This window comes from Erinaceus europaeus, chromosome 4 (genome assembly GCF_950295315.1).
Source record: "Erinaceus europaeus chromosome 4, mEriEur2.1, whole genome shotgun sequence".
NCBI lineage: Eukaryota > Metazoa > Chordata > Mammalia > Eulipotyphla > Erinaceidae > Erinaceus > Erinaceus europaeus.
In genome coordinates this window covers 37,261,712-37,289,419 of record NC_080165.1, presented here as the reverse complement: position 1 = coordinate 37,289,419, position 27,708 = coordinate 37,261,712, and the positions used below count along the sequence as shown (strand labels likewise).

The window sequence follows — 27,708 nt, the reverse complement described above, 5'->3', positions numbered from 1 at the left end:
GATGCTATTTTAAGTTTTATATGCGATAAGACTCAGGACATAAATGTTAATGAGTGTGATGTGAATTGCCGAATTTAATGTTGTGCTCAGTAGGAAATGTGACACCTCAGTAAATCTCTACTTATCTTCCTCCCCGCTTTGTCCATGGATTTATTGCAGATCTCACATAGTTATGGCTTCTATATACATACTCTTTCGAGACATTAAAGATTGTTGTTGCCAAATAGTCATCATGGAAAGGATTAGACGTCTCTTTTCCTCAGTGAGACTTACACGACCCCAAACTTAAAAACAAAATGGAAATGTATATAAATTACTTTATTAAATACTACAAATTAGAGTCAGGAAATAGCTCACCCTGTAGAGTGTATACTTTATCAAAATTGGGTTTGAGCCCTTATCTATCACATGGGAGCATGCAAGGGAAAAACTTCATGAGCAGTGGAGCAGTACAGGAATGACTCCTCTCTCTCTCTCTCTCTCTCTCTCTCTACTCTTACCTCTCATCAAAAACGTGGGAGAGGGGCTAATGGAAATAAGTGAATCAGGCAGGTGTGAAACCCCTGGTGGCAAAAATAAAATACTACAAATGTGATAATCCCATTTGGTCAGAAATTTAAGAGCATGGGTCAATTAGGATATCCAACTTTTGATTTCTATTGATCAGCTGAAAATCTAGCAGGAATTTTTTATAGATTTTAAGTCTTTTGTAAAAAATATTTTACTTATTATTTATTTTTATTGCATGGAGCAGAGAGAAATTAAGAGGGGAAAAGGAAGTAGAGAGGGAAAGACAAAGAGAGACAACTATAGAACTGCTTTACTATTTGTGAGGGTTTCATCCGACAGGTGGGGACTGCTGCATGAACCTGGGTTCCTTGCACATGGTAATGTGTGCAGTCACCTGGGTGTACCTCCCCAGTCCCTTGAAGATGGAGAATTCTTTATTATCAGTTCATTAAACAGGGCTAACCACATCCATTTCTAGAGAGTACAGAAAAGGAAAAAAGTAATTCTATAATATCTTCTATCAAAAAACAAGAATTTGCTCTAAAGTCAGTGAAATAATTTCAAAGAATATAAAATCCAGACTGAAATAGTTTTCGCTGGAAAGTTTTGAACACCAAAAATAATAGAGTTTTCGAGCATTAGATTACTTTATTTATTGAAATTATGAGCCCATGGTAATCTCAGAAAATGAGAGTAGGGCACAGAGAGTGCTAAAGGGGAAGCTGATCATTACAAAAGAATGGTACCTACTCTATACAGGGAGAATGATAGAAATAAAAAACTAAAATTCTATTCTACCTTTGTATTTATTCATTCAGGCAATGATTGCTGAAATTTGCTTAAAATGGGCTCAAGCACATAACCCAAAATAACACCTTACAGAATTTTTATTGATCTCTAGAGAAAAAGAATCTTCATAAAGGAGATCGGAATGTCCCTATTCTTAAAATTATAAAAGTGATCAAACTTAGTATCACCAACAGTGGAACAACTTGATATGGACCCCATTTACTGTGGTTTAGTAATTAAGTCACCACATCGCTCATATGACATTTGTGCTAAAAATAGTTCACCTAGACTTAATTATGAGGAAGCAATCAGACAAAAGTGGTATGTTGGAAAGTTTGCTAAACATTTGATGAGGGACCAGGAAGATACAAAAATGATTATACAAAAAGACTAATGGCTGAGATTCTAAGGTTCCAGGTTCAGTCCCTGGCACCTTCATAAACCAGACCAGATCAGATATATACGAGTGTGTGTGTGTGTGTGTGTATGTATGTATGTATAGAAGAGTGTGTGTGTGTGTGTGTGTGTGTGTATAATGGTGTGAATGCTTTTTTGCTTCTTTAATTATCTTTATTTATTAGATAGAGATAGCCAGATATTGAGAAGAAGGGGGATAGAGAGACAAAGAGACACCTGCAGCCCTGCTTCACCACTCATGAAGCTTCCCCCTTGCAGGTGGGGATGGGGCTTGAAGCTGGGTCTTTATGCATTGCAACATGCGTGCTCAACCAGGTGCACCACCACCTGGAACCAAGGTGTGAATTCTTTAAAAAGTATCATGAAAAAGTAAATCAGAATTGGGGGAAGAAGCAAGGTGTGCTAGATAAAAGAGACAGAAGAGAAATAGCCAATTATGGTGAGTTAATTCATTAAATATTTGACCTGAGAAATGGTGTGGAGAGTGTTACAAGGCATTTGAGGGACAATTGGGGGAATCTGAATATGAACGATAGTATATTTACATTAGATCTTATGTACCTGTTACTAATTTTGTTATGTATATTAATCATGTGTGATAGTATCTATGAGAATATAATTCTTAGGATATTACTGCAAAAATATTTAGTGTTGATGTTAACTTTCGAATGGGTCATCCAAGAAAACTGTGTGTGTGTGTGTGTGTGTGTGTGTGTGTTTGTGTATGTAAGAGAGAGGATGAGAATGGAGGAAGTCAATGATATGATGAAATGCCATATTTACATAGTATCTATACTTTTTAAAAAATATTTATTTATTCCCTTTTGTTGCCCTTGTTTTATTGTTGTAGTTATTATTGATGTTGTCGTTGTGGAGTAGGACAAAGAGAAATGGAGAGAGGAAGGGAAGACAGAGAGAGGAAGAGAAAGACAAACACCTGCAGACGTGCTTCACCACTTGTGAAGCAACTATCCTGAAGGTGGGGAACCAGGGCTCGAACCGAAATCCTTACACCTGTCCTTGTGCTTTGCACTACCTGTGCTTAGCCTGCTGCGCTACCACCTGACTCCCAGTTACTATACTTTTTCTTTGTTGAGCTGAAGCCTTATGTATGCATGCATAATTTCACTATTCTGGGGCACATTAAATGGCTTTTTTCCCTCCCCAAATGTGGGAGAGTTCCTGAATATCAAATCTCTTTATTTGTGCTGTTATAGAAAGAAATGCTAAAATGGGGGGAGTTGGGCTGTAGCGCAGCGGGTTAAGCACAGGTGGCACCAAGCGCAAGAACCAGCATAAGGATCCCGGGTTGAGTCCCCGGCTCCCCACCTGCAGGAGAATCACTTCACAAGTGGTGAAGCAGGTCTGCAGGTGTCTATTTTTCTCTCCCCCTCTGTGTCTTTCCCCCTCCTCTCTCAATTTCTCTCTGTCCTATCCAACAACGATGACAACAACAATAACTACAACAATAAAACAACAAGGGCAACAAAAGGGAGTAAATAAATTTTTTTTTACCTTACACAATCTTTTTTTTTTAATTTAAGAAAGGAGACATTAACAAAACCATAGAATAAGAGGGGTACAATTCCGCACAATTCCCATAACCCAATCTCCACACCACACCCCCTCCCCTGATAGCCTTCCCATTCTCTATCCCTCTGGGAGTATGGATCCAGGGTCCTTGTGGGTTGCAAAGGGTGAAAGGTCTGGCTTCTGTAATTGCTTCCCGCTGAACATGGGCGTTGAATGGTTGATCCATACTCCCAGTCTGTCTCTCTCTTTCCCAGTAGGGTGGGGCTCTGAGGAAGCAGAGCTCCAGTACACATTGATGGGGTCGTCTGTCCAGGGAAGTCTGGTCAGCATCCGGAACCTGGTGGCTGAAAAGAGAGTTAACATACAAAGAAAAACAAATTGTTGAACAATCAAGAACCTAAAGACTGTAATAGTGCAGATGAAGTGTTGGGGGGTATTCCCTGCATGCTCTTGTGTACTTCTGCTTTCAGGCATATATTTTTCCCCTAGTTTATGGGCACGGGTGAACCTATGCTCTGTCTCAGGGGACCTGGACTATATCTAGGTTTGGGGACTTTATTGGGGAGTGGAACACCTGGAATGTAATTAGAGAATACTATGAAAGGAAAGGTCTCACCCGAGTGATGAAGCTGAAGAGTTGTCATTCCACACCTGAAGTCTCTGGTCACAGTCTGAAGGGAAGCATGCTGGGGTGGCACTTGTTGTGTTGATTATAGGCAGATGCAATATTATTTGAATTGAAAGCAGCATGCAGAAAAGTGGGCCCCACCCTTCTTCTTCTAGTGTTTGCCCTTCTTCCGTAGCCAGTCAACAGCCTGATGTAAAGTTTCGAGACCTCCTTTGAATCTGGAGAGGTGGCAGTCGTTGACTATGTGGGTCATAGTCTGTCTGTAGCCACAGGGGCAGTTCGGGTCGTCTCTGGCTCCCCAGCGATGGAACATAGCGGCGCACCGGCCATGGCCTGTTCCATAGCGATTGAGGAGGACCCAATCATAACGTGCTAGGTCAAAGCCGGGTTGATGCTTGCAGGGGTCTGTGATGAGGTGTTTGTTCTTTACCTCAGCTGACTGCCAACTCTGTTTCCAAGAGTCTGGAACAGAGAAGTTCAGTGTAGGTGTAGGGGACCAGATTGGGTGACGAGACGTCAAGCGTTGGAAAGGGTGGGTGAAGATATCCGCGTATATTGGCAGGTCCGGTCGAGCGTAGACGTGGGAAATGAACTTAGATGATGCCGCATCCCGACGAATATCTGGCGGGGCGATGTTGCTAAGAACTGGCAGCCATGGAACTGGGGTGGAATGGATGGTTCTAGAAATTATCCTCATGGAGGAATATAATTTGGAATCGACCAAGTGGACATGGGGGCTACGGAACCATACTGGGACACAGTATTCTGCAGTGGAATAGCATAATGCCAGAGATGATGATCGTAGTGTGGAAGCGCTCGCGCCCCATGAGGAGCTGGCCAGTCTTGCAATGATGTTATTCCTTGCGCCCACCTTTGCTGTAGTTTTTATGAGATGTTTGTGAAATGACAGAGTGCGATCGAGAGTAACGCCAAGGTAGACTGGCTGGGCTTCATGCCGGATTCTCGTATCGCCAAGCTGCACATTAAGCTCACAGGAGGCCGAGGCATGGTGTAGATGGAAAACAGATGATACCATTTTTTGCAGGCCCCACCCTAAGGTTCCAGGACTGGGGGAGATATAGGCTCTATAGTGGAAATGTGAGTTTCCTTTTGACATAGGGTTCAAGAGGACAATGGATAGTTATTGTTATCATCACATTATTTGGTGATTGGGTTAACTTTGGAAAGTCCCTTTGATAGGGTTTGGGGTATAATACCCAGCATCTTGTATATAGCTGTGTTGTCGGTTGCTTCTGTTCTCCCTGGTCTAGGCTTTTGGGAGGGAACATATCAAAGACAGCCTATGTATTAAAAAGACTCAGTCTGTGTTTTAAGAAGTTCTAGACATATCATCAGTTTTTCACCTCTCATATTAATTAAATAGTGGTTTATATAATGTTTACACTTTAATAGGATTGTACATAAACATCACTCCCACCACCAAAAGACTGTGTCCCATCCCTACCACCCACCCTCGTCCCCCCACCCTCCCCTTCACCACAGTGTTTTTACATTGGTGCCCTGCTCTCGATTTAATCAGATCCTGCTTTTAGTTTCCCTTTCTGTTCTTCTTTCTCAACTTCTGTTGATGAGTGGGGACATCCCATACTCATCTTTATCTTTCTGACTTAGCTGACTTAACATAATTCCTTCTAGCTCTGTCCAAGATGGGTCAGATAAGGTGGGCTCATTGTTCTTAATAGCTGCATAGTATTCCACTGTGTATATGTACCACAGCTTTCTCAGCCACTCATCTGCTATTGGGCACCTGGGTTCCTTCCAGGTTTTAGCTATTATGAATTGTGCTGCTATGAACATAGATGTACACACATCTTTTTGGTTGGGCATTATAGAATCCTTGGGGTATAAAAAAAGGAAACATTGAAAAAAACATAGGATAAGAGGGGTACAATTTCACACAGTTCCCACCACTAGAACTCTGTATACCACCCCCTCCCCTGATAGCTTTCCTATTCTTTAACCCCATGGGAGTATGGACCCAAGGTCCTTGTAAGATGCAGATGGTGGAAGGTCTGGCTTCTGTAATTGCTTCCCTGCTGAACATGGGCATTGACAGGTCGATCCATACTCCCAGCCTGCTTCTCTCTTTCCCTAGTAGGGTAGGGCTCTGGAGAAGGGGAGCTCCAGGACACATTGGTGGGGTTGTCTGTCCAGGGAAGTTTGTTTGGCATCCTGCTAGCATCTGGAACCTGGTGGCTGAAAAGAAAGTTAACATATAAATCCAAACAAATTGTTGACTAATCATAAACCTAATGGTAGGAGTAGTGTAGATTCTTTTAACCCCTCATCAAGGTTTCATGATAAAGCGACTAAAGAAGGTAGATATGGGCTCTCAATTCTATTCCATTGGTCAGTGTGTCTATTCATATCCCAGTGCCAAGCAGTTTTGATGACAATGGCCCTATATTACAATTTGAGATCTGGTAGTGTGATGCCTCCAGTTCTGTTCTTTCTTCTCTAGATTGTTTTTGCAATTTGAGGTCTTTTCTGGTTCCAGATAAATGTTTATAGCATTTGTTCTATTCTCCTAAAAAATGTGGTGGGAATCTTGATGGAGATAGCATTAAATTTTTATATGGCTCTGGGTAGTATATTCATTTTGATGATGTTAATTCTTCCAACACATGAGCATGGAATATCTTTCCACTTCTTTGTGTCTTTTTCAATTTCCCTGAGTAGTGACTCATGATTTTCAGTATACAAGTCTTTCACTTCCTTGGTTTGGTTTACTTCTAGGTATTTTATTGTTTTTGTTGCTATAGTAAAAGGAATTGATTTCTGGATTTCAACTTCTTCTTAGTGTTTTCATAGAGGAATGCCACTGACTTTTGAATCTTAATTTTGTAGCCTGACACCTTACTGTATTGCCTGATGATTTCCAAAAGATTCTTGCTGGATTCCTTAGGTTTTTCTATGTATTCTATCATGTCATCTGCAAATAGGGAGAGTTTGACTTCTACTCTTCCAATATGTATCCATTGAATTCCTTGCTCCTGCCTGATTGCTATGACAAGAACTTCCAACACTGTATTGAATAGTAATGGTGATAGTGGGCAGCCCTGTCTAGTACCTGATCTGAGTGGAAATGCTTCCGGTTTTATACCATTGAGTATGATGTTGGCTATAGGTTTACTATATAAAGACTCCACTATCCTTCAGGAATTTTCCATGTATTCCCATTTTTTGTAGTGTTTTGATCATAAAGGGGTGTTAGATTTTGTCAAAGGCTTTCTTTGCATCTATTGACATGACCATGTAGTTTTTGGTATTGCTTTTATTGATGTGGTGGATCACGTTGATTGATTTATGTATATTAAACCAACATTGCATGCCTGGAATAAACCCCACTTGGTCATGATGAACAGTCTTCTTAATATACAGCTGTATCCCAGTGGCTAGAATTTTGTTCAATATTTTAGCATCTGTGTTCATCTGAGATATTGCTCTGTAGTTTTTTTTTTTGGTTGTTTCCCTGTCTGCTTTTGGTGTCAAAGTGATGTTGGCTTCATAGAAGCTGGAAGGAAGTATTCCAGTGTCTTCAATCTTCTGGAAGACTTTTAAAAGTAGAGGTATTATTTCTTCTTTGAAGGTTTTGTAGAATTCATTTGTAAAACCATCTGTTCTAGGACTTTTATTTTTGGGAAAATTTTTGATAACTGTTTCAATTTCATTAGCTGTGATGGACCTGTTCATGTTGTCTAGTTCCTCTTTACTTAATTTTGGAAGTTGGTAGGTATCTAGGAAATCATCCATTTCTTCCAGGTTCTCTAGCTTGGTGGCATATAGCTGTTCATAGAAGCCTCACATAATATGTTGAATTTCTGCGGTGTCTGTTGTGATATTTGCTCTTTCATTGACAATCCAATCTATTTGGGTCTTCTCCCTTTTTTGTTTTGTGAGTCTGGCAAAAAGTTTGTCAATTTTGTTCACTCTTTCGAAAAACCAACATTTACTTTCTTTGATCTTTTGTATGGATTTCTTATTTTCAATGTTATTGATTTCTGCCCTAACTTTATTTATTTCTGCCCTTCTGGGTAGTTATTTCTACCATTGCTTTAGGGTTTCTTTGTTCTTCTTCTAGGTCTTTAAGTTGTACAATCAGGCTGTTTATTTGTGCTTTTTCTTGTTTCCTAATGTGTGCTTGTATGGCTACGAACTTCCCTCCGGGTACTGGCTTAGCTGTGTCCCAAATATTTTGATAGCTTGTGTTTTCATTTTCATTGAACTCACGCAACATTTTGATTTATTCCTTTATTTCCTCTTTGACCCAGTAGTTGGTAAGTAGTGTACTGTTGGCTTCCACATTTTGGGACTATTACTGATCTTTTGTTGATTGTTAAGTGTTAGTTTAATTCCACTGTGGTCTGAGAAGATGCTTGGGATGATTTTAATGCTCTTGAATTTGCTGATGCTGTCTTTGTGGCCTAACATATGGTCTATTCTTGAGAATGACCCCTGTGAACTTGAGTAGAATGTGTATTCCAGTTTCTTGGGATGAATGACTCTTTAAAATGTGCAATAGTTCTAGTTTATCTGTCTCCTCATTTAGCTCCCTCACTTCTTTATTGATTTTTGCCTGGAAGATCTGTCAAGTTGAGAGAGTGACGTGCTGAAGTCCCCTAATATTGGTGTGTTGCTGCTAATATATTACTGTAGTTCTTTCAGTAGATGTTTATTGTATTTAGATGGCTTCTCATTGGGTGCATAGATGTTAATAATTGTTAAGTTCTCTTGATTGACTGATCCTCTGAGCATTTAGGAGTATCCCTATGTTTTTAAATTTTATTTATTTTAAAATCTGTCATGTCAGATATGAGAATAGCTGTTCCTGCACTTTTTTGTGGGCTGTTGATTTGTATGATAGTTTTCCATCCTTTCACTTTGAGTCTGTGTTTATCTTCTTGAATTATGTGGGTTTCCTGTAGACAGCATAATGTTGGGTTGTGTTTTCTGATCCATCTTCCTACTCTGCGCCTTTTAATAAGTGAATTCAGGCCATTGACATTGATTGATATCAAAGATTGAATATATTTTAACTCCATTCTTGTAGACTTTTAGTGTTCTTATATATGGCATATTTATGGTGGTCTGGCTATTTATAGGAGACCTTTCAGAACTTCTTTCAGGGCAGGCTTGGTGATAGTTGTTTCTTTCAACTGTTGCTTGTCTGAGAAGGTTTTTATGCCTCCATCTAGTCTGAATGACAGTCTAGCAGGATACAGTAGCCTTGGTTGAAAGCCTTTCTCATTGAGCACTCGATAGATATCTTATGGGTTTTCCTCTGTAGGTGACTCTTTGTTTTTCTCTTGGAGCCTTCAGGGTTCTTTCTTTATCCTTATTCCTTTCTATTCTAAATATGATGTGTCTTGGTGTCTTTAAGTCTGGGTTAATTCTGTTTGGGACCGTCTTGGCTTCTTGAACCTTTATGTCTTTGATGTTGTCTAAACTAGAGAAGTTCTCAGCTATTATGTCCTGAAGAATGCTTTCTTCCCCTGCCTCTTTTTCTTCCTCTGGTAAGCCAATAATGCATATATTATTTCTTTTGAAGTTATCCCGTAGGTCTCTGTTGTTGTTTTCAGTATCTCTTAATCTCTTTTTGAGATCTCTTACTTTTTGTTGTCTCTATTTCGTCCTTGATCTTGCCAATTCTGTCTTCAGCCTCATTTATTCTATTCTCTCTCCCCTCTACTGTTTTCTGGAGTTCATCTATTTTGTTACCCTCTTCTGATACTGTTTTAGTTTGTTCAGATAGTGTGTTCTTAGCTCAACTATTTCAGCTTTCAGCTGTCTAATAACCTTGAGATAATTAATGTTTTCTTCCAGAGTCTCATTTGTTGTTTCTGCATTTCTGATGACAGTTTTTTCAAACTCTTTATTCAGTCCTGTGATTATTTCCTTAACTTGTGTTTGGATGTTGACCTCATTATTTTGTGCTTCAACCTTTGGGGGGCTTTTAGCTGGACTCTTGTCCTGGTTTCATTTCTCCAATATTTCTTCTTGTTGGTTTAACCATTTTATATAGTATGTTATGAGGTCTCTCTCTCTCTCAGTACTTTTCAAATTACTGATCACTTTTGCCTGGATTGACTTGTGTCTAAGTAAGTTAATTAAAGAGTTCACAGTTGTGAAAATTGACAGTTGTTTCAATAGTAGTTTAATCCCTGAGTTGGAGCTCAGTGGCTTAAAAGCCTCTTTTGTTCTTTTTCTTCTCTGTAGGCTATGGGAGCCTGAGGGCTTTTAAACTCTAAGTAGGCTTCTTAGCTTAACCACTGACTCCTGACCAAGAGATAAAGCAGAGTGGGGCAGAATAATCCAGTGGTTATACAAAGAGACTCTCAAAGCCCCACTGCTAGGCCACCAAGGTATATAAGATCTCCTGAGTTTTCTGGTTAGTTCTCTGTCCCCTGGCGTGAGCACAGGGCCTCCCCGCTGCTGCTTCAGATTCTGAGGGCAGTAGCAATGGAGACTCACAGTTACATTTGGTGAGTCTTAGAGGAGTCCTCTCCTTCCTTCAGCCATCTTTTTGTTGGTGAAAGAGACTGGAGGTGGAACCTCAATTGGTAAACTGTCAGACTGTTACCAACCACTTAATCTCTCCCTAGGCTCCTCTCTGTCCATGAGCCACACTTGTTTGCACTCACCAGAGATTTGGTGAGTTCCTGAAGTTGTTCTAGGTCTGTCTTGTTGTGGTCCCAGGTGCTTTGGTTTTCCTAGTTAACCCAGGAGAGGAGAGGAGAGAAGCACAGCTGCTGCTGCTCCCTAGCCCTGCCTCCGGAAGTCTGGGAATTTTTTTTTTTTAATACTGTATGTACACTCAAGTTGTTTGTACTTTCTGTCTTGGTGAGGAATTAAACTAGAGGTTGAAGTTTTTATAAAGATATTGCTGTTGGAAGCCTTTCTAAGGAGCAGATAATGTTGATGATGGTGAGAATGGTGATACTTATAAGGAATTTCCGGTGCAAAGACACAAATATTTTACATTCATAAACAGAGGAGCCATGTATATCCTGTTATTCAAAGGAAAAACCAGCCTTGGTTAGATGGAGCAGGTGACATATGCTGCTGTTTTTCAGGATATCTAGAGACTGTCACACCTCTGTATTTGCTTTTACATTTTTGCATGTGGACTTCATGCTTTATGTTATGCTTTTTAAAATTATAAAGTTTTAGAGTAGTAAGATGATATGGCAGCTATTGATGATCAGTGAGGTTTTTTTTTTTCACTGTTTATGGATTTAATGTGAAATATTAGGTGATCTGAATTCCCACTAAGATATAAGATCTCATCAACATTGAGTTACACTGTGGGTAGGTTTACTATACCAGGACCTTACCTAAAATTCTTTCATGACTATAGGGGAGAAAATTCAAAGTTACTGCATCTTAAAATGCTACAGATTCATTGAATGATGTAAAAATACCCTGAGGGGTGTCCTTCATACATATATAGATACAGCTTTTACTTTGTTGCTGGGACTAGCCCTGTGGTCCAAGAACCAAAATTTCTATGGGGTTTCCTAATGGTCACTCAATATTTTGTTCACCATTTGTCTTTGTGGCTGGTCATGGCTCAAATTCCTTTTTATGTGGGGCCAATAGATAACATTTTACACACACTTAGCAGAGTAGGTAATATTTCTAACAGTTTCTGCAAATTTTCGAGCTGCAATTGTGCTTCTACTTGTAAAAAAAAAAAAGGTAGACAAAAAAAGACTACACTGGGTGCCTGAAGTTAGTATCTTGGCCTCATTCTTGCCTTATTCTTTTGTTAAGAGGCTTTTTCTGTAGCATTTCTGTTTGTGGATGGTGTCTCTCCCTCTTCTTTTCTTATAATGTTGTTGTTGCTTTATCCCTCTTCCATTCATATTTTTTTTCCTTTCTTTTTGCTGCATGGAGACTCTCTGCTGTACAAGTGTAAGTATTTTTTTTTTTCTTGGTGGCTCTGCAGTTTCTGGCTGGACTAGTTTGCATTCTTGTGCTCCATTTGCTTCTGTGCTGTTGGCTGGTCTCCCAGGAGACTATAGTGTCGTCATTCATCTGTGGGATCCTGAATGAAATAGGCAGCAATTTAAAGATGAGATTGGATTTTACAAGATGGTTCAGCTAGCAAACTAAGTGATGAATTTAAAATATCCCCAGCCCTAGTCCTGAAAGCTGACAGGGTGTTTGTTGTTGGAGAACGAATGAACGTTCAAAAGGGGGGAGATCCATATTCTAGTGATGAGGAAAAAAACCACACACACGATAACTTAAACTTTCCCTTCATTTTTGTCATATTGTTTTCCAGGGTTGTATGAAATCGGTATCATGATTTACTTCTTATATTACAATTTTACTAATTTGCTTCCCAATTTTTTTTTTCCTACGGGAGCTCTTGTTTGCCTGTTTAACCCCAGCAGAAAAGTTTTTTACTTCTTTTGATTATAAAGTAAATGACATTAGAAATCCTTGATCTTGGAGAGTGTTTATAATTGTTTAAGCAAACTTAGTAAAATGAACAAGGGCACTACCATATCATATCTTTATGTTGATAGTAACAATTTAGCTCTTATGTTAAATATATATATATATATTCATTCCTATGTCTAGGAATCCCATATTAGACATAAAGGTGGGAAATGCCTTGTTCTAAGTAAGGTTCCAAAATTAGTCCTTATTTTAAAGTGACCATCACCTAGAGGCATAGACTGACTTATCAATGCCCATGTCCAGTGGAAAAGCAATACAGAAGCCAGACCTTCCACCTTCTGATCCACATAAAGAATTGTGGTCAGTACTGCCAGAGGGATAAAGAATAGAAAAATTTCCAATGGAGGGGATGGGATATGAAACTCTGGTGGTGGGAATTGTGTGGAATTGTACTCCTCTTATCCTACAATCTTGTCAACCATTATTAAATCACTAATAAAAAACTGTGTAAAAAAAAAAAGTGACCATCACAGCTGATCTACATTGAGAGCAGTTTTAATCTATTACAAAAATCAAATGAAAGGGCTATGATTCTAGAACAATGTAGACCCTGTGCCACTTTTGGATTCTTAGAAAATAGAGTCAGTCACTTCTGCCTTGGTGAGGAACTATTGATGTTTTATGATGGAATGGAAAAGAGGGCTATGTTTAGAGAAATGCATTGTTTCACATATGCACCAAGGTTCTGACTGCTCATAAAATGCCTTTGTAAAAGCAAAGTGATTTTTATCTGGGTTTTAAAATAATTATTGGCAATATTTAATGATGAATTGAGGTTTAAGAGTCTTCTTGGCATGTGAATCTCATCTACATTTCTTGATTACCTTCATCTGGTGCGTACTTTGATTTCTCTGATTAGAAAAGACTTTAAACATTGGCAGTTGTCCAAGGAAGGTAAATGAGATTAAGAAACAATCTGAGAAAATTAACTCATTCTCTTAGGAGAGATTTAGCAGTTCAAGCAAGAATAGTAAAGCCCTTATTATTTTTTTTTTCAAGGATGCAGTTCAGTAGCCACTATACAATGTGAGAAGGGACATGGAGGAAGGTATAGATGCCTATTTTTTAGAGAAACAGGTATTTGTTTCTAATGATATGTTTAGGTGAATAATCATAGTTCACACTTAGATTTCCTCTTGCTGTGGATTTAAATATAGTAGGATTATTGAAATAAATCAGCAAAATTGGTCACGATTGTAATTTCTGTGAAACTGGTCAGAAAATTTTCAAAGGGAAGAAAGGAAATCTTGAGAGAATAATTTTCACATTTTCCCACCACTGTTACACTTAAATCCCTATTCATTCATTTCCATGAAAGACAAAAATTAAGACGCAGTTCACCCATTTGAAGGGATGTATAAAATTGGGTTGAATTCTTAATATAAACTTTAAAAAACTAGTCTGATTGCAAGCCTTGCTTATTTTAGCAAGACCATTTAGAAATAACAGATATTTCAAATACAATGAATAAAAGAGATTTCAAATACAATGAATAGGTCTTATTTAAAATGCAATTATGAGTTATTTGTGCTTGCAAAAAGCACATGAAATAAAATAAAGCAATAAAAATGTGTTAGAATATATCTTTCTGGTATTCAAATTCTATGTTAGGCTGGTTCCAGGCATTAGAAAGTGAGACAAAAAGGAAACTAGTTTCCCTTCAATTAATGTCAATCATCAAAACTCTTTTGAGTTGGTATGTGATGCTTCTTAATATGTCTTAAAAACCAGATTGAGCTCTTACAATTTTGTCAAATTTTGTTAAGTCAAAAAGAAACCATCAAATCACCAAAAAAAAAAAAAAAGGAGAAAAAAAATTGAGCTGAATGGCCAGTTTACAGATAGGCATCAGTTTGTAAATAAATCTATATTGTTTATGTTTTCTTTTCCAGTTGCATTTCATTGACTTTTATTTTCTTCTCCAGAGCCGAGGTCTCATGCATGTATAGTTTCACTGCTCTGGGATTTCTTAGACTTAGATTATTTGCCTGAAATTAAACCTTGAAACGGCTAAGTCAACATGTTTCTTGTTAAAACCTCTTATTTCAGAGGTGACCAGTTTAGATTTAAATATTCATTTCTTCTCACCCTGTTCTTTCAACAATAAATAATATTGTTAAAACTGAAACAAAATAATTTAAACTGTAGAGCTGTTATAATAATTAGTTCACAATTTGGAGCAAAGAAAATTTACCTTCTTGTGAATATTTCGTAAGAAAGTCTTTGGTGACAGTCTACTGAATAAAAATCTATGAACTAAGTTCTTTCAGTTACTTTCCCTTAGTTCGTGCAAATGTCAGTTTCTAGTTTCAAACCAGTTAAAACTTCCCTAAAATCCATTCATCTGCATTTCAATGTAACAAATGTATATAACAAGGGTTTCTGGACTAACCTTTATAACTGGGTCTCCCCCTGCCACTGCTCTTCCTGACAACATTAATGGTAGCCTCTATCATATCATATTCATGACTTAGTTTCTTACTGCGAATGAGTTTGTCTTAAGTGATGACAAAGGTTCCCCCAGCTTTAACATGTGTGATTGCTTGGAAGAAGATAATGCCTTACTTAAGATAAACTCTACTATCAGCTAGGGAGCAGGAGAGAAGAAAACTTTTAAGATGTTTTGTGATTTGAGTTTTCTTTTTTAATTAAATGCTTAATTTTAAAAATACATTTTATTTATTTTGAGAGAGAGAAAAAAATATACGGAGACCAGAGTACTGATCAGTTCTGGTCTAGGATGGAATGGAAGTCTTTTTGCACAACCATTATGTTTTCTTTGTTGCCTCCAACGTTTAATTATTAATTTTAGGTTTAGGAATTGAACTCCTGGCCTAATATATGCAAAGGATATTCTCTACAACTGAGTTCATTTTAAAGAAAGAAATAATAGGATCCAACAAGGGCAACAAAAGGGAATAAATAAATATTTAAAAAAAAAAAAAAAAAAGAAATAATAGGATCAAAGGCTCTTACTTAAAAGTGACAGCATACATAGGCTTCCGAATCATGGAAATATTTTTCCTAGTTAGTATTTATTAATGTAAAGACCAAAGTCTTGGTGGCAAAAATGTGGGAAGAAAGAAAGAGTAGGAGCTGCTCAAATAGTGAAAGTGACATGTGAAGACTTAAGTGTTGTCTACACTGATAGTGCTGTGCTAATGATGAACAGTACATATTGTGTTTTCAGTGTTTTAGCAACTGATTTTATAATCTTTAATCTTATTCTGTATGTTCATTTTAACATCCTTATGTGCAGTTAAGTTCTGTATCATTCACTGTTTCTTTCTTCTAATTATGTAACTAGAATTAAAAGACAGGCTATGGAAAAATATAGAAGTCAGCTGTATATCATATGAGTAAACTGTTAACATTTAGAAATGTATCCATTCAGTCTTTAGAATCATGTCATTAGGTTTTTGGAAATTACCAATCAGCCTTTATAAAGAAAAAAATAAATAACTATACTTAAAAAAAAACATTCCCAAATGTGTGTGACCTGTCCCATTCTCCCTTTTCTCCTCCCTGTTCTCAAGTTTATAAGAATGGTTTCTCGACCTGCCAATGCAGAGAAACAATTACAGAAGCCAGACCTTCCACCTTCTGCACCCCATAAAGATCTTGGATCCATGCTCCCAAAGTGATAAAAAATAGGGAAGCTTCCAATGAATGGGATGGGTGGTGGAAATTGTATGGAATTGTACCCCTCTTATCCCACAGTCTTGTCAATCACTATTAAATTACTAATAAAAAATAAAAGGATGGCTTCTGAGAAGACCTCTCTGAATGCTTTCTTTATTTTATTGCTAGATGACTCCTAAATCCAAAAGGAAGAGTATCCATAGCCGAATGTTGCGGCCTGTTTCTAGGGCTTTTGGTAAGTCAGTGTTTGCTAATACCAGTCATCGTTTTTTTTTATTTTTTATAAGTGGGAAATGCTCTCAACAAGGACCTCAGACAACATCAGGAATATTTCTTAGGGATATTCTGAATGAGTAGATACTGATAAAGATAATTAAGTGATTTGTGAACGGGTAGAATGGGTGTTTGCTATTCCATGATAGACAAGATTACTTGTAGAAGTTGTTCTATCTATTTCGATGCAGTGTTTTGACCTGGGGCTTTACTTTATTTTTAGAAATGGAGTTTGATCTGGATAAAGCCTTGGAAGAGGTTCCAATTCACATTGAAGATCCTCCTTTCCCTTCCATCAGACAAGAGAAACGAAGCTCAGGATTCATCTCAGAATTGCCCTCAGAGGAAGGGAGGAAGTTGGAACACTTTACTAAATTAAGACCAAAACGGAATAAGAAGCAGCAACCAACCCAGGCAGCGGTAGGTGAAGTGGAGAAACTCCATCTTTCTTCACTTTTCTTTATTAGGAGGAGAACTTCAGAATCTTACTAAAGCCCTTTGTGCCACATGAAGCTTGTACTTAAGAACACTAGAACCTTCCATGTAATATACATTCAAAATGTCTTTATTTGGTGTACACCAATTTTTAAAAGGATAACAATATAATTTTTCCAACCAATCAGAAGAGTTCCCTCGGGGAACCCTGTGAAAAATGCCAGTCACATGAGTGAGGTAAATAGGCTACATGTGTAAAATTTTATGGTGACTTGGTATAAAGAGATAAAAATCAAATAATTTGTTTTCAGTTGAAAATTGTTTGCATTTGGTTTTAGTGCATTTGATGGAATATATATATATATATATATTCCCCACCTTCAATGGTCTGACCTCCTCTGATATCTTTACCGTTGATAACCTACAAACAAATATGATGAAAATGAACTTCATGGGACTGTCACACTAGTGGCAACTCAGAATCTTGATCTCTATAGAGAAAGGCATGAGTTATTTGTGCTAGTGAGCCACAAGTTTACTTCATATTTCTCTCTGGTTATTGTCTTTTATTGCCTTTATAGTCTGACTTCTTGACAAAGTTGATGTCAGTTTTCTTTCTTCCATATCGTCCTGTCACTATGCAATAACCAAAGTCCACATTCTGTGCCTTCATGCATGCCCCCTAACTATCCCACCAATGTCATTCTTGACCTAATCCTGTGGGTGTCTGCTGACTGGCATATTCCTTGATATCTCAGCAGTTATTTGGCCAAGAAAGTTCTTTCCTTTCTGGAAGTCAGTTTCCTGAGGGTTCCATGGTATCTGATGTCTAAAGTATAAACTTTATATTTTTATACTATAAAGTATAGACTTTAGACATCAGTCCCAGGTTGCCTCCTGTACTTCTGACCAAATTCAGGAGACAGTCCTATGATTTGCTAGTATATAACTCAGGAATAGTCAGATGGAAGAGATAGGTAGGACAGGTAAGGCAGAGGAGCTTAGAGCTCCCATTCCCTTGCTGGGCATACCAGCCCTTGAGCACCTGAATGTATTCGATATCCTGGAAGCTCTCCAAATTTTGTCATTTCTGGAATCTCTATGGAGATTCATTATGTAGGCTCTATCGATTAAATAATCAATAATGTGGTGATTAATTCAATCTCCAGTCCCTCTCTCCTCCCCATTGTCTAGAGATAAGATTGAACAATTGATAGCCAGACCTTATTCTAAAGCTATCTAGAGTACTACAAAAACTAGCCTAATTATCTTTTAAAAATTTAGGAGTGGTTTAACGGACATACTGTAACTAAAAAATATGTTCTTATTTCTTCCTTTAGTGTATGGCTTTCTAAGAACTAAAATAATAATTCTCTAAGGACCTTATGAAGGACAATCTCTGGTTTTATAATTGTGCCATTGTTCTCATTGTGTCTATAAACAACACACTGCCCCAACTATCATAAACTTCAATGTCTAAATCAGTATGAAATTTCTACAAAAAATATTTAAATTGAACTTTGGAGTTGGTGAGAAGTTTTCTTTAGAGTTTTTGCACTTGAACATGTCTATATTACCCTCTGGTCACTCAGAAAATTTCAAGAACTTTCAAAGCTTTGTGTCACAAAACAGGAGAAAGGACTAAAAATATACTTATCATAAGGCTAAGAATAATGTCTACATAACAGTTTCTACTATGCCAGAAAGTAGTAGTGTTATAACTGTTGAGTTTTGTGCAAAAATATGTAAATTTATATTTTTTCATAGGAGTAGTAGTAATAAAACTAAGCTCAAAAATGTAATCTTGGGTCAAACATTTTAAATTTGTAACATTTTTATGAATAATTGATATATTAGGTCTCTCCCAAACTTTTTAAACACACCCTAATTTATTTCCAAATAGCAAGAGGAATATCATGATCTTTTTTCATTTCATATGTATATAAAAACTATGTATAAAATCCTCATTATGATGGGCTAGCCCATAGAATTTAATTCTACTGTAATAATCAAAATGGAATGTGAATGTTCCCAGTCCCTGACAATGTATATCTAAATATAGTATGACATTTTTTCTTCTTTTTTGAGTGAACTTATTTTTAAAATGCCAGTACAACATCATTAAGTTATCATGAGAAATAAATGGAATAAAAGTATATAATCCTTTATTCAATATAAATACTCCATAACTAATATTTCCATTTTACTAATCTTAACTATCTCTACTATGTTAATATTTGTGTTTTGCTTTGCTCCCTGTTCTTTCTCCCTGGCATGAAAATGAAGGAGGAATAGAGATGTGCCCATAGACATTGATTCAGATCACTCTTAATTATTCTTCTTAATTTGCAAGACTCTTACTTACGTTTATTAAGGAACAAGTCGGTCAGTTTTCCAGAATCTGTTGTTAGAAATTACTTCTTTAGTTGACTGTTAGAAAGTCTTTACTCTGAAGTCTTTACTCTGAAGTGTGAGTTCTCTGTGGACAAATTAAGAGTGGAAATACTATTTTTGAAGTTCCCAGGCTATTTGTGAAAGGGGTAACAGTGATGAGACTAGGAAATGTAGTGTGCTAGGGAAGATAGTGTGTTCAGTTCATGATATTTCAGAGTTTACTCCTTGAATTTAAGTATTCCTGGGAGCTTATAATCATCATTCAAGGACTCAGGCTGCTTTCATCTTTGGCTTTGCTTGCTATTTTGGTTCTTGAGTCCTAATTATTAAGCTAGAGAATGACACAGGTTCATTCCCTTGAGATGTTAAGGGCCAAGTTGAAAGTGATGAGCTTTAATTCCATCTAAATACTGTTATCTGGAGCTCAGTCATTTGACAGCATAACCACAAGTGTGCCTGAGAAACACATTCTATGACATCTAATGGGAATGGAAGAGAATTTGGCTTTATACCCATCCAGGGCCAGCAAGCTGTTGCTTCTGTACATCCACTTAAGTAACTATAAGTGAAGCATGTTCCATAAAGGAAAAAAAATACATACATATATATATATATAAAGGCCTGCATAGGAGAATGAAAGGAACAGTGAATTGGAATTCAGGAGACCTGAGAGCTTGTAGCTATAACTCTACCACTCACTAGATTTGTCTCCTTCCTTGGGGAAGGAATTGCAAAGACTATCCATTATTCAAGTGAATAGAAAGCTTAGGACAAGTAACTGACTATGGATATGCAGCGTATCCTCTGCCTGTGGATTGTAGTATACTATATAGTGACCTTACTTTGCCAAGTATGTCAGTATTTATCAGTGTCATATCTTTGCCATGGACCTCTGCTAGTTGGTTAGTGATAAAATATATCAATTCTAATTAAAATGGATTTAATCCTGGATAATCCAATATCACAAAACTAGAAGTAGTATTTTTTTTTTCTCTTAGTGATTGAACAGAGTTTCAGGAAATTACAAGATTTCAGGAATATAGTCTTATACCCATATAGGGTCAGTATCAGTCACCACACCCTCTACAAAAATTCTGTTCCCTCTACTTCACATAACCATCATAGGTCTCATGAAGTCCAAGAGACAGTTTTGTTTGTTTTTTGCAAGTCTATTTTGGTGATTTTAGAAGAAAGTAGGTAGAACTGGAGATGATTATGCTGCATGGAATAAATAAAGAGGTGAAAGGCTACTGCTGGATCATAGGAGATTGAAAGTTGACCTAGCCTCATCTTTACCAGCTGTTTAAAAATCTTTATACAATGACAACAATAATAATAACGACAACAACAAGGGCAAAATAAAATGGGAAAAATGGCCTCTAGGAGCAGTACAGGCACCAAGCCCCAGCAATAACCCTGGAAGCAAAAAAAAAAATAATAATAATAATTATTATTATTATTATACAGCTATCACTTGGCTATTTTGTTTTCACTTTATTGGGGGGCTCAATGGTTTATAGTACAGCTATTGACACTTAGGAGCAAACTTTCATCACCCCATTATGGATATCCAGAAGACACTGTCCCCTTTTCCACTATACCAGGAGCCATTTGACCACTTAAGCTGAATTGACTCTTTTCTGTGAAACAGTCATTTTCTTAAAGTTCTATCAACAAATCATGTTTTAGGAGTTGCTAAAATTTTCTAATTTTAGCTTACATATCTCATTCCTGTCCTCTGGAGGTGCATATATTATTTAAATTTCTGCTCCTTAGCGGACATATATGTATCTGCAGGTCATTACTAGGACTTTCTCCAATCAAATTTCTTCTAGTCTTTTAATACTTCTTATATTATTTGGATACACGTACGTTTTCTTTCTTCCTTTCCTAAATCTGGACGTGCACAGATCTAACTTCTCTGTCCCTAGGCTGCCTTTTCATTCAGATAGTCAACGCAGGACAGGAGCTCATCCAGGCTTCCGCGCTCACTCGTGTGTGGGCCTGGAACTTGGACCTGGGCTGTGTGTATGGTAAAGGCAGTTGTGTCCTATCTGATGAGATATCCCTCCAACCTTTCACTTTCAATTCTTGCTAAACTTTTTAAAAGTGAATTGTCAAACAAATTGCACTGCAGAATTCAAAGCAAAACAACATATCTTAGTAGGATCTGGCCCTTTACTCTCCCTCTTTGTATGTACTGAACTTCTTACTCAACCACACAGAGTATTTACTCTTTTAATGACTGTATCCTCCATGTGATTGGTATTGGTCTTACTCTCAGGCAAGGCCTATCTATAATCATGAGAATATTTCAAAGAGAAGGAAAAGGGGATGTACGTATTAGAAAACTGAGGGAGCCGGGCGGTGGTGCAGTTAAGTGCTAAGGTACAGTTAAGGGTTAAGTGCACCTGGTGGAAAACACACAGACCAGCATCAGGATCCACTTTCAAGCTCCCAGCTCCCTATCTGCAGGGCGTTTGCTTCACAGGTGGAGAAGCAGGTCTTCAGGTGTCTGTCTTCCCCTTCTCTTTCAATTTCTCTCTGTCCTATCCAACAACAATAATAATAACAACAATGACAATAAAAAGGGAAAAAATAAATTTAAAAAAAGAAAATTGAAAGAAAAAGAAATTTGAAATACAGATTAATCTGAGTGTAATTCCTGTTACTTCTTGTTGGGCAGAAACAAACCGTGTTTTCATCTCCTTTTTGCAAGAACATCTGGAAAGATGAGTTTTTTAATTGGTTACATTCATGCTATGACTAAATCAGTTTTGAGTAAACAGTAGAGAATAAAAAGTGGGTAGACAGATAGTAGTTTCTGCTATTATTTATTCAGTTGAGAACATTTCCTTTTATGCAGGATGCTGTTTGCTGTTATTATCTTTTTTTAATGAATGGTTGTTTAATCAGATTTTTAGTACTCACTGAGATTTTTCTCTTTTAATCTATAATTGCAAGTCATATTAGCAGATTTTCTAATGTTATATCATTCACAGTTACGTTTTCATTTTACTGTATTGCTAGACATGGGGGTTATTTCATCTTCATATATGTTCTCAGCTGAGAGAAATTTGTATTTTTCTCCTTTTGTTTCTGGAAGATCTTCTAGTTGGTTTCAAAATTATAATAACTTTATAAAATTAGTTGGGGGAAGCTGTTCTCCTTTCCTGTTCTCTGGCATAGTTTGCATTTAATAGAGATTTTCTATTCCTCTCCTGAGAGAAGCCATCTGTGCCTGGTGTGTTGCTGGTGTGTTGTGTACACATGTTGCCTATACGTAGATTTTTTTTTTTTTAAGTAGAGATTTGTGTTCTTTCATTATATATTTGGGTTACCTAATTCTTCTTAAGATCATTCTGGCCTTAGCATAATGATTATGCAAAGAGACTCTCATACCTGAAACTCCAAGCTCTCAGGTTCAGTTCCCTGCACCACCATAATCCAGAGCTGAGCAGTGTTCTGGATTTAAAAAAAGTCTTTTTTTTCCTGCAATGGTGTTCACTTAATTTGACTATTCATCTAGCTACATCTGGATCGTTATGCCTTGCTTTTTGTAATTTATCACGTTGGTGTTTAGTTTAGCAAGTTTTATCTCATCAGTTTTTTTTTTTTTTTTTTTGGTCAAATAATCACTTCTTAGTATTTTTAGTCCTCTCAGGTTCATTAGATTTGGTCTCATCTTTTTATTTTATTTCACTTCACTTTTTTTTTTGGCTCATAACTTCTTGACTGTATTATTTAGCTGTCAATTACCATGTTTCCTACTGTCAGAACAACAATTCTAATCCCCAATTTCATTTACCAAAAAAAAAAAAAAGTCTCTCTGGGCTTAACTGCACTTGATTTCGACCGACTCAGCACTGAGACTGCTGTTTTATTTTTCCAACAGCTAGTTGTGCTACCCCTTTTAGTATGACATTTATTCTTCCTGACAGAAAAAAGATCAAAATCAAATGAGATTTTGAAAACAGCTAAGTGTCTGTGTCCCTTCTTTTCCTTTCACTTAAAAAATGAGCTAAAGTAGCATATGTTTCTGGCCTTGAACTGTAATGACAAACTGTATTTCATTTTAGTCTTCAGCCTTTTTTGCTGCTCTTTTCACATTCTTCTTACTTGAGCCAGTGCATTGAAAATAGCATCTCGTTGACAATCCCTCCACGATGCTGGAGTTCTCTTGAACCTCTTAACTCCCAGTCTCTTTATTTTTTTAATTTTATTTTAAAATGACAAGGATGAACTGAGGATCTTAAAGTCCCACCTGCCCCCCAAACTAGCCTGTCCTGTAGGAAAGCCAACCCGTTTGCTGAACCTTGCATACCTCCATTGGTGTTCTTCGTATCCCCAGAGGATCTTTTGTGCTTTGAGTTCTATTTTAAAGCAAAAAAAAAAAAAAAGAAGAAGAAAAGAAAGAAAGAGAGAAGAGAAGAGAAGAGAAGAGAAGAGAAGAGAAGAGAAGAGAAGAGAAGAGAAAAGGCTGAAAGGAGAAATTATGCTAGTAGGACTTTCTTTCCCCTCAAAATAAGTGAGGGAAACTAGGAGGAAATATTTTCAGGGAAATGTAGGTGCACTGGAAGGAAACCCTGAATTAGGTACATTTGTCCTGGGGTCACATCCTTACTTGGCAAGCACATAACTTAAGTGTATGTTCCTCACTCCCACATGATCTGTCCAAAAGAAACAATGTTTCTGTTCAGTTCAAAAGGTAGATGTGGAGTTGAAACAGTAACAACCAGAACACAGGTAAGCGATTGAATACTATACAAATTTAGGAAACTATACTCTCCACCCTTTGAGAAAAGGAACAATGGAAGCGGAAACCAGTTATGTGCCACTAAATCTTGTTTGATCAAAATAAAAGTTACTTAGTGAGCTTTCTCTCCATAACTGAAATACAGAGCTTTGCTAATTCAATGATCGCACAGGATCTGCATAGGAAAGCCTTGCTCCAATCTAAACTACCACTCACACAAGTGGTATGACTATTTTTATTATTCATATTTTATAGTATTCTCTGTCCATCATCTGCTGAATGTTCAGCATTTCATAAACTTGAACTTAAACACACAGTTCATTTTCAAGATGAAGTTTTCCCAATGCATGAAGTAGATGATTAAAGTAAACTGTTAATCTTTTTGTTAAATAGTAAATATGCACACAGTGAGCCAAATTCCCCCAGGCTTTGTGTTTCTACACCATTCCTCACTTCTGTTTCTTTCTGCCCTTATTATAGTTGTTTGCATGACTTCTCAAATAGATAAGAAGGGCCCCTGTTTCAAACTTGTATTTCCAATAACCCTTGCCAGACTGCCTTGAATCTAATAGTAAGTATTTGCTGGATTGAACCAGATGTGTTAACATGACCTGGTTTTGGTTTATAGGTTCGTGCTATCAGCGTTGTCTCCCATGATGGTGAACAGAATGGTCTTATGGGGAGAGTAGATGAAGGTGTAGATGAATTTTTCACCAAGAAGGTGACCAAGATGGATTCCAAGTGAGTTCAGTTTACTCTTAATTCACATTTAAATTACTTAGTAAATGTAGTCAAATATATATACTAAGGCTCACTTAAACTATACATATGAAATGCCAAGACTCACTTAAAATAAGTATACATAGTATATTAAGATTCATAAGTATGGGGTATGCATTTAATGAATTAAATATATATTGTATATAATGTGTTTTAGTGTAATATATTAATTATAATTAATTATAATAAATTTTTATTTAGATATTAATGCTGCACATGTAATACATGTAATGCATATAGGTGTCTATACATAATATAGAATGTATTATTCTGATGGTTTATAAATTGTTCTCTAGACCAATAAAATCACTATGAAATGGGAACTTGTTAGAAATGCAGTTTTGAACCCCAACCCCAATCCTATTGACCAGAACTTTGGAAGTGGGGCCTGTTGATCTGTGTTTTAGTAAGACTCTGGACATATTGAAGTGTGACCACCATATTCTAAATCAGATTACAAAATGTACCAGCCCAAGGTGATGTTTCAGAGGTTGGCCACATTCGGTTGGTTATGTGTATTTTAAGACAATGAGCATTGAACCACTGAAATCACTTCTTAAATTCTTCTTGTTCAAATTTGATGTATCTAGATACATGATACATAGATCACGACTATGTAGCACAACTTGAATAGTGCTAAAGTGAAGCAGAGCTAGTGAAGAGACTTCAGAGTTAGCCTCTAAACAGTTCTGAGAGCCGGGTTGTGGTGCAACTGGTTGATCACATATGTTACAGTGTGCAAGGATCTGGGTTCAAGCCCCTGACCCCCCACCTGTAGGGGGAAAGCTTCACAAGTAGTGAAGCAGGGCTGCCAGTGTCTCTCTGTCTCTTTCCCTCTCTATCGCCCCCTTCCCTCTTGATTTCTGGCTGTCTCTATCCAAATAAATAAATAAAGGTAATTTAAACAATTCTGTCTGTATCTTCTTATCAGTAAGATGGGGTTTTCATAAAAGTCAAATGAGTGGTACTTTTATTAACAGACATTTCACTTAAAACATTCTATTCTTTAGTGTGTTTTATATGAAGTTATTTATCTACCAACCAAATGGTGGGTCCATCACCAAGAATATTCTTAATGTGGATTTATGGCTGTGAAGTATTCTTCACCTTGAGAGATCAAATGCAGGAATAAAAAAAATTATTATCTTTATTTATTTACTAGATAGAGACAGCCAGAAGTTAAGAGGGAATGAAACAATAGAGAGGAAGAGAGACAGACACCTGCAACACTGATTCACCACTTGAAAAGCATTCCCTCTGCAGATGAGGATTGGGGGGCTCAAACCTGGATCCTTGTGCATTGTAACATATGTGCCCAACCAGGTGCACCATCACCAAGCCCTCAGGAATAAATTTGAGCTCTGATAAGCTCTGGTAAACTGGGGTGGGTAGACCTACTGTAAGTTGAGAAGAGCCTGGTTCCTTCTGTAGGTGGGGATGGGAGTGGAGGAGGTGGGGGAAGAACTTTAAGCCCTGCCCAAGCAACTTCCGGCAGGACTCAAAAATCAGTAAATCCAGGAGCTTTCTTTAGAGCAATGTGAAGTAATAACTTTTCTTTGTGATTTTAAATAAAATAATCTGTATTAAAAAGAGAAAGGTTAACTAGGCGGTGGTGCACGTGTAAGTGCACACACTACAGCGTGTAAAGACCGGGGTTCAAGCCCTTGGTCCCCACCCCACCTACAGGGAGAGAGCTTCAGGAGTGTCTCCTTTCTTCTCTATCTCCCCCTTCCCTCACAAGTTCTCTCTGTCTCTAGCCAATAATAAATAAATAAAATTTTTAAATGTGTGTGGGGGGGTAAAGAATCAGAGTACCATTCCAGCACACGTGATGTCGTAAAGGACTATACTTGGGCTCTCATACTTGAAAGGCCAAGGCTTAGTCACCATGCTACCTTTCCAGTCACTTAAGTGCTAATTTTCAAACTGATAATTTTGTATGGCCTAAGGATGAAGTTATAAATACACAAATGGCCTTTGGCAGAATAAAATATTTCCCACCATTATTGTCAATTGATGTGTATTACTGGTTCAGCAGAATGGTGAGGTAGAAGTAATCAATCTTTATATCTGTAACTGTATAATTTACTGAATGTTGGAAGCTTTAGAATCCAGTTATTTGTCTGTCGTCTTTAACACTGCCATAAGACTTGGAATCCTCCCATGGTAGCTTTCCCATTCTCTATCCCTCTGGGAGCATGGACCCAGGGTCGTTGAGGGTTGCAGAAGGTAGAAGGTCTGGCTTCTGTAGTTGCTTCCCCGCTGAACATGGGCGTTGACTGGTCGGTCCATACCCCCAGTCTGCCTCTCTCTTAGAGAATGGGAAAGCTACCATGGGAGGGAGTGGGTTATGGGGATTGGGTGGTGGGAATTGTGTGGAGTTGTACCCCTCCTACCTTATGCTTTTGTTCACTAATCCTTTCTTAAATAAAAAATTTAAAAAATAATAATAATAATACAAAAAATATAACTGTAAAAAAAAAAAAAAGACTTGGAATCCTATACTTGGAAAAATTCTGTTCTATTCTTCAAGAAACAACCTGAATGTCATTTATTCTCTGACACTCTCTCATGCCTTCTCCTTCATTCTCCCTAGTAATTAATTCCTCAATTTCTGACTCAGTGTTCTGGGTTTTGTTTTTGTTTTTGTTTTCTATCCTCAGCATACATCTGTTAGAGCACACGTATCCTATGGGAGTTTGTTTTTTTAATTCTCTTTACAGTGCAAGGAACAGATGAAAGTATTCTCAATATATAAAGACCAAGAAGTACCATAAACAAGGCAATATAAGAAAATCCCTTTTAGTGATTTGCTGTTAAGAACCCTCCCCTTCACCACAACTCAATAAATAAACTGCCCTCAGTCACTACTGGCTACATGAATCAAGACAATCTTGACCTTTCACTATATAAACTACAGATACCATTGTAGGTTTTCTTCTTCCTGAAGTTTGAAAATTATATACAGTGAGTGGAAAGGTCTATGCAATTTGGTTTAGAGTGCATGTGTCAGGGCTGGACTAGTAATCTCTAATGTGTGAGCTTTCCTAAGCTACTACGT

At 37.3% G+C, this 27,708-nt stretch overlaps 1 protein-coding gene across 6 annotated transcripts in view; it reads left to right on the top strand.

The window, feature by feature from the left end:
* The window catches only part of CARMIL1 (capping protein regulator and myosin 1 linker 1), a 332,859-nt gene that overhangs the window by 277,096 nt on the left and 28,055 nt on the right, over positions 1–27,708 (top strand). For 5 of the 6 annotated variants that reach the window (XM_060189278.1, XM_060189277.1, XM_016189509.2 and 2 more), the window contains exons 30-32: positions 16,178–16,244; positions 16,506–16,702; positions 24,496–24,608. In XM_060189278.1, the coding sequence (XP_060045261.1) occupies positions 16,178–16,244; positions 16,506–16,702; positions 24,496–24,608 (377 nt within the window). The remainder of the gene's footprint in view (positions 1–16,177; positions 16,245–16,505; positions 16,703–24,495; positions 24,609–27,708) is intronic. The other variant, XM_060189281.1, reaches the window with a different exon arrangement.